Source organism: Ruditapes philippinarum, unplaced genomic scaffold (assembly GCF_026571515.1).
Source record: "Ruditapes philippinarum isolate M1 unplaced genomic scaffold, ASM2657151v2 ctg16782_1_1_1_1, whole genome shotgun sequence".
NCBI lineage: Eukaryota > Metazoa > Mollusca > Bivalvia > Venerida > Veneridae > Ruditapes > Ruditapes philippinarum.
This window is the reverse complement of record NW_026861192.1, coordinates 3146-15485: the sequence shown is the minus strand read 5'-3', so window position 1 is coordinate 15485 and position 12340 is coordinate 3146. Positions and strand designations below refer to the sequence as shown.

Genomic DNA, 12340 nt, shown 5'->3' with positions numbered 1-12340 from the left:
GATTCAACATGTTCAGGGACGATAATGGTAATTGCAAGTTACCGTAGATGCCCCATAACACCGCCTTATTACATGTATATTATATATATTTCTACATAGGCAGTTCAGGCTATTTATGCACATTTTGACCACTATTTATGGTAATTTACGTGGTTTCTAAGTGCCATTGATAATGTGTAACTTGCTTTCTTATTGTTATTTCACAATATTGCACATTCAACATGTTCAAATACATTTCAAAATTTTCATGAAAATTAACATGAATCTGAAGGCGGGCTGCTTTAAAGGAAGTTAGGAAACACATACAATGGTGATCATGGTCATTCAATGTAAAATGTTCGTGCTATTCCATAAAATACGGCATATTCTCCCCAGGTGATAGACAGCTTTAAACGAGAAAACAATGCGCTATATAAATGATCTGGATTAAAGGTCAAAAGACAAATTTCAAGAGAAGGCAACATATTCAAATAGTTGTTATACAGTATTTAAGTAGGAGAACTCAAACCACGCATCTAAAAATGTCAAATTGAGGGATTTTAAAATACGACCAACACAATAATAATGTTTAGCTGAACGATCTTCAAATAAACAATATTTGTTTTCCGATTACTGTGAATGCTTCATAAAACTGAAGGTAAACAGAGCAATACATGTAGATAAAAATATCAAAAATTCAAATGACTGTTAAGTCGATTTTGACGCCTTTACCAAACCAATTACATTTAAATTGACGTAGAAAATGTGTCTTTTGCAAATTGTTTAAATCGTATGTGACCTTAAAACACAATAATACTTATTAAATACATTTATTACAGTTTTATTAAAAAATAATCCTTTCATTGAATTTTCTAAATTTCTTGTTTGATAAGTAAAATTTAATAACGAATTCAAAAATAAAAAAGAAAACTATACGTTGACTTTTTGGTTATTTTGTCAAATGGCAGTTTCCATGTATTTAAAATAGCCGCACTGTGTATTAAAAATAAAACATGTTTAAGACAGCTTAATACAAACAAGCACAATGCTATACAAAAATAACTTTATCTAATGTTCCTTATTAAAACAAATGAAAATGTTTCTTTAAACTATGAGTTTTTCAAGTTTTTACTCCACGATATTATTTCTTCACTCGGCTAACATATGAGTAAGCAAGTATTCAGGATAAAAAATTGAACATTTCTTAGATGCTTTTTATGTTTTTTTGTTATTCATCATCTAAGCAAATATTCAGGAAAACAAATTGGAACATTTTTTGATGTTATTTTTTCTATTCATAATATTTTAATATATCGCTAAAACTTCTTTGCCCACATGTCTACCAAGTAAATAAGTGGCGACGCACTTTCGTCATTACCATTATTTGGTGGGGTAACGTGCGTGTAATCATCATTCATGTTGTCTACTAATGGTAGGAGAAATACTTTATCTGAAGTTGTCTAAACAATGCTATTATTGTTCTTATCCGATCTCTTTGAACATTTAGTAATATATATTCTGTATTAATGACTCGTTATTTGTTTGTAGCCGAAATTTAATTCAGTTATCCGAGTACTATTCAACTTTTTTTCTTGTAATTATCCGTAATTATCTCCCTTGGATGCGCATAAAGATGCGCACTTTATACCTCTGGAAACGTCTTTAAATTGGTAAAACATTTTGATAGATTATTATATCCTTCAAGTTTAGCTTACCAAAATTCCTTCTAAGGCAATACTACATTAATAAATATGGTTATTTACAAGACTCAAGAAGTTGAAACAAAAAGATTTGCATGTATCTTTAACAGATTAAAGATATATATGTAACGCTTCGTGGTTTTCTGGGCGAGGATTTATCAGATGTCAATAAATAATAACTCTCCTGTGCAAAATAAATGTATTATTCCACCAAATATCAAGTATTCCATACAATTACAACAACCAAAATAACATCTTAACTGAATGACCTCAAACACACTACCACCAACACTGACCATAACATCTCTTTATATAGGTAAAAGCTATTCCTCTTAATCCAAATAAACCTTTACTTCCTATAAATCTTTACAGTCCTAAAAAGTCTATATGTCCAATCAAAATTCGTCACTTATATTTATAACAGATTAGTAGGGTGCTCAAGAATGCTAATGATGATATATTGTAAGACAGTACAACATGATGCCGCCCTTTGAGAGATAGATTTTCGTAACCGATAAATGAATTGTGTGTAAAATGAGCAACAATGAGGAACTTATGGTCTTTCGCCAACACTCAATTACTTCATTCTATAATTGATCAACCGATAACGATTGTAAAGCAGCAACAAACAGATGTGTTTCCTTTGACTTGAAACGGCTTTAATTGACCGAAACATTTAACCTTGAAGTAGACAACATGATGCTTTTCTTATAAAAAAAACAATTGGACTCGCCCGATTTGAAGAGGGAGCAGTAACGAAGAAAGTTAAAACACGCAAAAATATTTCTTCATTTTGAAAAATGCCCCAAATTCAAAGAAATTTACAAAGTAAGCGCATTTTATGCAATATATTAATTATGCCACCTACAAAGAAGTGGGGGTATATTGCTTTGCATTTGTCTGTCGGTCCGTATAGCAAATGTTTTCCGAGTGATAACAAAAGAACGCTTAGGCCTAGGAACTTCAAACTTGGTATGATGATTGTTCACGACCAGTAGATGACCCCTATTGATTTTGGGGTCAAAGATATATGTAATTTCCGTGGTTTTCGTAGATAAATGTACATATCTTACGCGTTCGCCTCATACAATTTCCATAGTTCATATGTTCATCTAGACACCCTGACATTTAACCATGATCCCCACAAATCTCCACCGTGACAAAAATAATTTATATGTATATCTTTATGATCCCCTGGTCGTCTTAAGTAATCGAATAATACATGTACGATAATAAAGTATATGTCATCAACATGATCCCCTTATAGTCTAACGTGATCACCTCATACATGTTCGATAATAAACAGAGTATATTTACATCTAAATAACCCCCTGGGTATCTTACGCGATCCCCCATACATGTTCCATAATCAATAGAGTATAATTATGTACAACTTCCCCTTACATGATCCCGTCATACATGTCCCATAACAAATAGAGTATAATCATGTTCATCAACATGATCTCCTGGTCGCTTTACGGATATATGAACATCTAGAAATATATCCTGGTCATCTTCCATGATACACTCATACCTTTTCCATAATGAATAAGGTATATATACATCTACATGATACCCTGGTCGCCTTACGATATCTCCTCATACATGTTCAATAATAAACAGAGTATAATAAGTAACATCTAAATGACCCCCTGGTCGCCTTACGATATCCCTCATACATGTTCAATAATCAATAGAGTATAATTATGTACATCTTCATAATCCCCTTGTCCCCTTACCTGATCCCGTAATACATGTTCCATAACAAATAGAGTATAATCAAGTTCATCAACATGATCCCCTGGTCGCTTTACGGATATATGTACATCTAGATAATCTCTTTGTCATCTCCCAAGATACCCTCATACCTTTTCCATAATTATTAAGGTATATATACATCTGCATGATACCCTAGTCGCATTACGTGATCCCCACATACATGCTCCATAACAAATAGAGTATTTGTTTATATACACGATCCTCTGGTCGCTTTACGAGAACATGTACCTCTAGATAATCTCCTGGTTATCTCACATGATACCCTCATACATGGTCCATAATGAATAGAGTATATGTACATAAATGTGATACCCTCATGTATATTCCATAAAAACAAGAGTGTGTACACTTAAATAAAACCTTGGTCATAATTAGGATATCACACATGTTTTATATAAGAACTACAGTGCATGCACATTTAGATAATGTAGATGATCCGAATATTAGTTTACTTGATCCATTTAATATATTTACATATTTATTCTATCAGAACTAGAACACTAGATTCGTTTTATGATCTTTTGGCATTTTAAGTGATAACTAGAGTTTTTAAGGCGACACTCACTACGACGTCGGCTACGACTGTGGTGACTACAAATAACACTTCAACTACTACGGCAAAAATGACACCGATGACGACTTCGACTGACGCTGACTAATATAACTACGACTTTAACAACAACTCCGGTATAACGACGTCGTTTTGGCCTAAGTGAACTTAACCTTTGACTTACTGACCTAACAGATATTAGCTGTGTACGTTGTCAACTTATGAGTACGTACAAGACACAGTATGCTATATACGCCGTTAGATGTATACGTTATCCTTTGGTATGTTTGATTCTTACAAATTTATACTAATTGCGAAAAGGGATTAAAAGTAAAGTGACAAAAAATAACTTACTTTGTTTACTTTCTTCATATTTTGATTCTGTCTCTGCTTTGTCATCTACATTAAAACATTCAAATACATTGATTTAATCTTTGCAAACATGTATCACAAATAAATGTAAGGACTGTTGTCTGCATTTAATTGAATTCGATTTTATCAGACTGAATTAAATAAATGATAAATAAGGTGACAGATTTTATGAGCACTAAATTACAATCATAAAAAGAAGTAAAGATTGTTCTATTAAATTGATGATAAATATCATGAATGTAACAAACATTTGAAGTATTTGGAAGAAAGCTACACAACTTTCCGAAATGATTGAGATAAGACAATCATAAGTTTCATAATAATTTGAAAAGAAATATCCATTATTCATCACTGTATTTTAAGCTTTTCATGGTAAGATTATTTTCAGTTTTGTTTTAAATTGCACATACAAAATATCCAACATCTTAAAATATTGTCAAAATTGAGATTTACCTTTTCTAGTTTCTTCCTTTACCTTTAAATCTTGTATTTGTTTAGCATGGTCACAAGTTTTCTTGTTTAATTCACTAATACTCTGTGTATGCTTTCTCGTGATTTGATCTTGCAATTTCAGAGTACATTTTATCTTCTCGTCTTCCATTTTCAACAGTTTTAATTCAGCTTCTACACCCGTTTCTAACTTATGCCAACTGTCTATGGCTTTCTGGACCCTTCTCTCCGCCTGTGGATCAAGTGGATTTACTTTAAAGTCATCAATCATTGTTTGAAGGTCTGGTATGGGAGACACCGTCGTATTCAGCCTCAAAAGAACCTGGAAATAGACACGCTTAACACCATCAATTTTGTCAAGATTTCATGCAATATCATATACCAAAACATTAACATAAACATATATATTGAAAAATAAAAAGTAAACGTATTTTCTTAAACATCTGTTGTTATTATTATATTCACATCTTTTTAATACTTCCAGATACATATTAAGAGAAGTTCAATATGAGAATTATGTTGATACTTAGAAACAACTGGACAGCCTGTCCTTATAAAAGATACAGTTACTGTAACATACTTTTGTGAGTGCAATAAGATTAAGAAATGAAAACGACAAGAGCATTGACTATTGACACTGAACCTAAAGTAAGTTTCTGCTAATTATGTTATAGCAGAGAATGACGTAACCTGAAAGAACACAGGTCTTCCTTATCAGGAAGAATACCAGAAAACGTTATCTAAGGGTTCCAGGTGAATGCTTAAGCTTATGTCACATATTATGCTCCGACACGCCGGTGGCGGGGTGCTGAAGGGTTTTTCGATGTATTGGGATTTAATTTAATCTGTAGATCGGCGCATCGGATTGACCTCTTAAATAGCGGTTTTTTTTATCAGTGAGGTGCCGGCCAGTTTCCTTTTCTGCTAATTTTTGCGATCGATCGGTAGAATTTTTGGGTTTTGGAAAAGTGTCAACCTCGGTGACTTATCGCCGGCGTTCGCCCATTTTCGACCGACTTTGTATGCATCGATGAAGTTTGAGAATTTGTCTGACCCTTCCTACGCTGACAGGTTTTGTTTTTTGTTTCTGTTTTGGTAACAATACGCCGGCAGAACAATATTTTATCACCGACTTTTCGGTGACTCAAGTGCTGGCTTATCGCCGATCAAAGGAAATAGCCGTCGCCGGAGTTACGCCTTGATGTGACCGCTAGTCAATCAGCTCACCCCACAGACACATAAATACAAACACTTCGTTCGGTTGATAATTCCCACCGATGAGCAAAACAATGTTGGGTTGCTCATGTTTAAAGTCTCCTTTAATGAATTTTCAGAGGGAACACTATCGTAAACTTTAACCGTTGTATTGTTTGGTTTTATTAACCTGTCAATTCCATACTAATTACACGGTCAATTTACACAATATATTAATCGTCGAAAGATTTTTGGTAATTTCCGTGAGATGTACTCAGTAAGATTTGATTAAATATTATTTGTGCTTATGGAGCAATTATACTGAGCGGTATAGCGGAATAGGGTAAGCTACAGGTTAATGATTTCTAAGTGTCCTAACTGTTGTGAGATCGAGACCGCGTACCTCCAATGTTTTTTTTTTGTTTTTGTTTTTTCTTCTTCTTCTTCTTCTTATAACTATTTTCAACATTATCGGAACTATATTTGCTTGTTTTGTTGCTCGTTTTGATTTAATATGTTTAGCGATTAAATTCCTTTTAAAAAATAACATGCTTTCAGAATTAAAATTTCTAATGAATTCGGATAAAAATTAGAAAATGTCATTTCAATGGCGTAAAACACAATACTAATTGAGACAATATTTCTTAGTTGATTCATATATGTGTAGACAATATTGGAAGCACTCGGTCATTTTCATGAAAATATACTGCAAAAATAAAGAAAAAGAGTAGGTCTTAAAACAACGGCAAAAGTAGGGATCGAACTACATACCCATATTAGTTATATATTAGACAATCACTCTAACGTCTCTGCTATCGCGGATTTGACATGGCCTATGCATTAAGCTGGCGTGACTTTTCAAAACATTAGTTATTTACTCCATATTAATTCTCGTAAACTACACGGACAGAACCGAAATGAAATCGAATATTTAAATGAGTGCTATAATGTATTCAAAATTGACAGGTCAATAAAATCAGACTATAAAAATGTGAAAATAATTTATGTTAGTTCCACAATTATAGAATGGTTTATATGCGTGGAGTTCTATGCTAGTAAAAATGATTTGCATTAAGTTATTTGTAACATAAAAGGTCAGTCTAACCTGTTCGATCTCCGTCCACTTTGTTGTGAAAACATTCAGCGTTATTCCACTTGTTGAAGATATGTGACTTAGCTAAAGAACGAGTGAATATATACATGTACATTATTAACAAATGCTTAGCTGTAACCAAATGAAATTAATATGTAAGGCTACTGCATCATAGGCTTATACATTTTATATAAATGTTGATACCCATTCTTCGCAATATAAAATATAATAGAACTCATCCGTATTTGTTTTCTTAAGTTAGAAATAATAAAAGAGTTACATGTATGTATAAATATAGATTTTATACAATAGATAAACTTCAATAATTCAAACGTTAGCTCAACAAAACCTTTAAAATTCCTCATATTTGTGTATCACAAGCACGTTAACTTAATATAAAGAGCATCGAAATATGAGGTCAACTGATTTGTACGAGGTCTTAGTTCTAAAGTATAAAACATGCCGAAAGTTTTGATGTTATTTTTCTCTAGTGTGTATCATACTATAGAAGGCAAAAATAAAAACTGTTTACCTCGTTCCTGTATACTTTCAGACGAAAAATATCAGCCTCAACTGAAGTATCACCTTGTGCAGGAATTGAGTTCCATTTAAAGTTCTTGTTCAGCCCGAATGTCTTGATGTTTCTAAGGAGACATATGATTAACGTGATGTCTAAGTCTGTTGTAGCTGGCCCGCTTCCACCTGATGGAAACAGCAGATCATATTGTACCTGCGTAATTATTCCGCGTGATTTTAGTTTGGTTATTGTTGACCTTTCCTGTTGCAAAAATGAGCTTAGAGAGACATTTTGAAGTTTCGTATCTAAAATATTTCTTAGTATTTGTAGTCCGCCGTCTATAATGAGCATTTGAAGACGAAACAGACGGCAACGATTTTGCTGCGCCTTTGACGACGAAGCTTGACCTGGACTGGCGGTCGCCATTTTTTTGTTATCAGATCATCACTAGTATCTGTAACAAGATAAAAATAAAATAAGATAAGAAATTAATGAATTATCAGTAAAAGCATCACATTAAGGAAACAAATGAAGAATCAGTAAGAGTATTAATTTTAAAAATAATAAATGTCTTGAAGAATTAGTGAAAGTATGAAATTGAGGAAATAAATGAAGAATCGGCAATATTATTCTGTTTATAAAATCAATGCGAATAAGTGAGAGTCTTTAGGAAATAAATAAAGAATCAGTTGGACTATAAAGTTTAAGTTATAAATGAAGAATATGTGAGAATACTATGGATTTTCTTCTTTAGGAAATATATGAGGAGTAAGTTAGAGTATTAAATTAAGGAAATAAATGTAGATCAAGGGACAGTATCGAATTTCGGAATTCAAATAAGAATCAATGAGAACATTCATTTTAGGAAATAAATGGGAAAAAAAGTGAGAGAATCAAATTTAGGGAAAAAATGGAGGAATCAGTGAGTGTTTTAAATGTAGGCAATGAAATATGAATTAATGAGAGTATCAAATGTCAGAAATAAATATATAATTAGTGAAAAGATTCTGTTTAGGAAGTGAATCAAAATATGTGACAGTATCAAATCAAAATATGTGACAGTATCAAATTTAGGAAATAAATGAAGGATCAGGAAGAGTATCCAGTTTAGGAAATAAAGAAAGATTTTGTGCGAGTATCAAGGACAGATGTAACAAGCAATTATCATTATAGTATTGCAAGCAATCCAAAAGTCCCCAACCGGTTAGAACCCTAGCAACATTCTGAAGGGCCATTATCTCGAATAAAAGTTCAAGTCGGACAAAATTCTGGAAATAGTCTTGCTAATGTATTGAACTTTCTCACAAATGATTTGAATGATAATAGCAAACCTATATTAAGATACGTTAAGCAATAAAGAAGAAAAAATTATGAAAATCAAAACATTTTTTGCATGAAAATTTTAAGTTCAAGGGAGGCAATTCTGATTATTGTTGTGCTAGAGTTGTTAACCTTGACATATATAATGTGGTTGGTGACTAGAAAGTTATATTTGAAGTTGGAAATAAATACCTTAAAAAATAAAGAAATTATAGTGAAAAGCCGAAAAACTAGAATCAGAAATTTCGACGAGGTTGCCGACGTTTGTTAAGTATGACAGCTCTCAATAAACTCACTATAGTCAAGATTAAATTGATGTGTATAATTTCCATACTACCATCTATCCATATTATAAGTTTCAGAAAAATTTTCAGCTCTTTTTGGCTAAAAACAAATATTTTTATATTTGCCATGTTTTAAGCATATTTGTTGGCATGGCAACCATTATTTTCAAAATAGGAATAAAAGATAATAACATGCATAATCAGCAGACTGTCATCTACCCATATGTCAAGTTTCAAAAAAATATTTTCAGTATTTTTTGCGTTATCACTGGATCCAGTTTATATGAAAAATTTACCATATTTTCAGTCTATTCGTTGGCATAGCAACCAGAATTTTCAACATAGGAAGAAAAAGAAAAAGACGTGCATAATTTCCAGACTGCCATCTACACATATTTCAAGTTTTATAAAACTATTTCCAGTACTTTTTGCGTTATCACTGGATCCAGTTTATATGAAAAATTTGCCATATTTTCAGTCTCTTCGTTGGCATAGCAACCACAATTTTCAACACAATAAGAAAAGAAAAAGACTTGCATAATTTCCAGATAGGAAGAAAAGAAAAAGACTTGCATAATTTCCAGACTGCCATCTATTCATATATCAAGTTTCATAAAAATATTTTCAGTACTTTTTGCGTTATCGCGGGGTCCATTTTTGTGAACGGACTGACAGACGGACGGACGGACGGAGGGTAAACCTAAAGTTCCGTCCGGTTAACCGGTAGGGGACTAAAATATGTATATATTTCTTTCGCAATTACTAAATATTTTGCGCAAACTGTTATGTTATATGTTGTGTTATTTGTTTGTTGTTTTTTATTATCAAGTCACAGCTCAGAACTGTTCATTATTTCGGGGAGAAGAAGTGTAAGCAGACGGATAGCTTAATCGGTAGTTTTGGTAAATATACGTCACTGTGAAAACAACAACATAATCATGTACAATGTTTTATTTATAAACATTCAATACTTAACATATGCCATATTCTCCACATGTCATTCCACATCTGTATTATACTCATAGGCCTATCATTCAACCAATTAAACAGAGCACCTGAACAAGTCGAGAACAAATTAATACGTCACACTTATGTGTGACGTCATATGAATAGTTGTTGATCACGTGACTACTATTTTGGTAAATATACGTCACTGTGAAAACCACAACATAATCATGTACAATGTTTTATTTATAAACATTCAATACTTAACATATGCCAATGTAATGAGTAAAAACAGAAAAAAAAAAAAATAGAAAAAAAAAAATATATAAAAAATTACAATAAAAATAAAATAAATGTATGTACTTATTTGTACAAATCATAGTAACCCACTATACTTTCATGTGCTAGCATTGAATAAAATGTCCTTAATCGTGAAATATAACATCGTCAGTGAAATTATCAGGCGTTCTTGCATTAACATAATGAGCGAAAAAAACCTCAGAATCCTTCCAACGACCAACTTTTCTTACTATTTCTGGATTAATACCCTTTTCAATGGCAGAAGTAGCACCAGTGGGGCGAAATGATTTTGCTGAAAAACCTTGACCACCAAGACCAGCTAACGTTATGGCTTCTTCTAGTACCTTAGCTATTGAACTAGCCACTAAAGCCTTATAAGGGGGTCTTAAAGTAAGGAAAATAGCATTGTCAGAAGACCTATAATTTTTTGTTCTCTCAATGTAATCCTGCAGGGTTTGAACAGGATCTAACTTTACAATACTGGCGCGAGGCAATACAATCTCAAAACCTGTACGTTTAGTATCATTCTTGATACCAAAAAATTGAATTTTGGCATCTTCATCAGAAAATGCAACTTGATCAACAGCAAAAACCACCTTCCTAACACCATCTGTGTCAACAGTCTGAGCATTAGGAGCTATATCAGATGGTCTTAACATAGCTGTCAAGGCAAGCAGAGTAATGGCTTTAAGTCTCAGGGCTTTAATATCTAATGTATTGTTGTCCTCCCATTTCAAAAACAAATCATGAAAACTACTTGTAGGCATAACCTTAGACCTTTGCATGGGCCTGGAAGTACCTGACTTAACAAGAGCACAAATCAGCATCTTTATCTCATAACTATCAGCAATGTTTGGTAAACTTTGAACTTTATATATATGACCAATAGCAGCTGTAGCAGTACGTAATACTGAGTTAGGCCTTTGTGACTGACACCCTATCAAAAATAAAAAATCTGCAAGATCTTTGTTGGCTAACGGAGGAAAAGGACATGGTCTAGACAGGCAAAAATCATACAGTTTCTCTAATATGTGGTTATATGAACGAAGCGTACTTGGAGCAATACAAAACTGAAATCTATCAGAAACCTCTAATGACCAGCCCTTAAGTTCAAGTTTGTGCCTCCATATATCCTCCAAGCATACAGGGCCCATTTTCTGTTGCGGCAGGGTTCCGCTACTCCCATTGACCGACATACTCTCGGATTGTTTGGTAACCTCAATGGTGGGGAAATGGACATTTTGACTAGACGGTGAAACCAAGTCTGACCTAACCATTTTGGGGCTATCACAGTTGCATATGCTTTTTGTGTTTGAATAACATCTAACACTTTGTGAAGTAAGCAAAATGGGGCGTTTACAAAGTTGTTTTCTAAGTGCCAGTTGACCTGAGAAAGAGCGTCCACTGCTTCGGACAATGGTTCCCAGTACCGACTGTTGAACCTCTCTAACTGACTGTTCTGACAATTTGCAAAGCGGTCGATGGTATGAGGACCCCAAAGTTTGTCTAGATATTTGAACAAATGCCGGTTTAACATCCAATTGTGTTTGTCGGGTGTCCTTGACCAATAATCCGACTCCCGATTGTTTACCCCTGATATATGTGCACACTTGACTGTGAGTCCAAGATCTATTGCTTCTGCCCATATTGCTATTGCTAAATTGGTAAGGGATGGACTTGGACCCCCCATGTGGTTTATATAAGCCACGGCTGATATATTGTCTGTTAAAATCTGAATACTCTTTCCCCGAATAAGGCTGGAAAAAGCTTTTAAAGCCATTAGTATAGCAAACATTTCTCTCTCGTTCGAAGACAGGTACGACATTCTTTTGTTCCAGTCGCCCGAAGCAACGTGAC

General features: G+C 33.4%; 1 protein-coding gene across 1 annotated transcript; it reads right to left on the bottom strand.

Moving 5' to 3' along the window:
- Positions 1 to 1300: 1300 nt before the first annotated feature.
- Positions 1301 to 8086, bottom strand: LOC132714806 (uncharacterized). Its single transcript, XM_060697732.1, has 4 exons — positions 7650 to 8086; positions 7130 to 7201; positions 4834 to 5152; positions 1301 to 4407 (listed from the first exon to the last, which is right to left on the bottom strand). The coding sequence occupies exons 1-4, from the start codon at positions 8058 to 8060 to the stop codon at positions 4316 to 4318; spliced, it is 894 nt and encodes a 297-aa protein (XP_060553715.1). The 5' UTR covers positions 8061 to 8086; the 3' UTR covers positions 1301 to 4315.
- Positions 8087 to 12340: the final 4254 nt, after the last annotated feature.

Coding starts and splice junctions, on each gene's coding strand:
- LOC132714806 (XM_060697732.1), bottom strand. CDS start 8,060: ATGGCGACCGCCAGTCCAGGTCAAGCTTCGTCGTCAAAGGCGCAGCAA. Junction 5,153..7,129: donor AGTGGACGGAGATCGAACAG/GTTAGACTGACC, acceptor GTCTATTTCCAG/GTTCTTTTGAGGCTGAATAC. Junction 4,408..4,833: donor AAAGGAAGAAACTAGAAAAG/GTAAATCTCAAT, acceptor GTTTTAATGTAG/ATGACAAAGCAGAGACAGAA.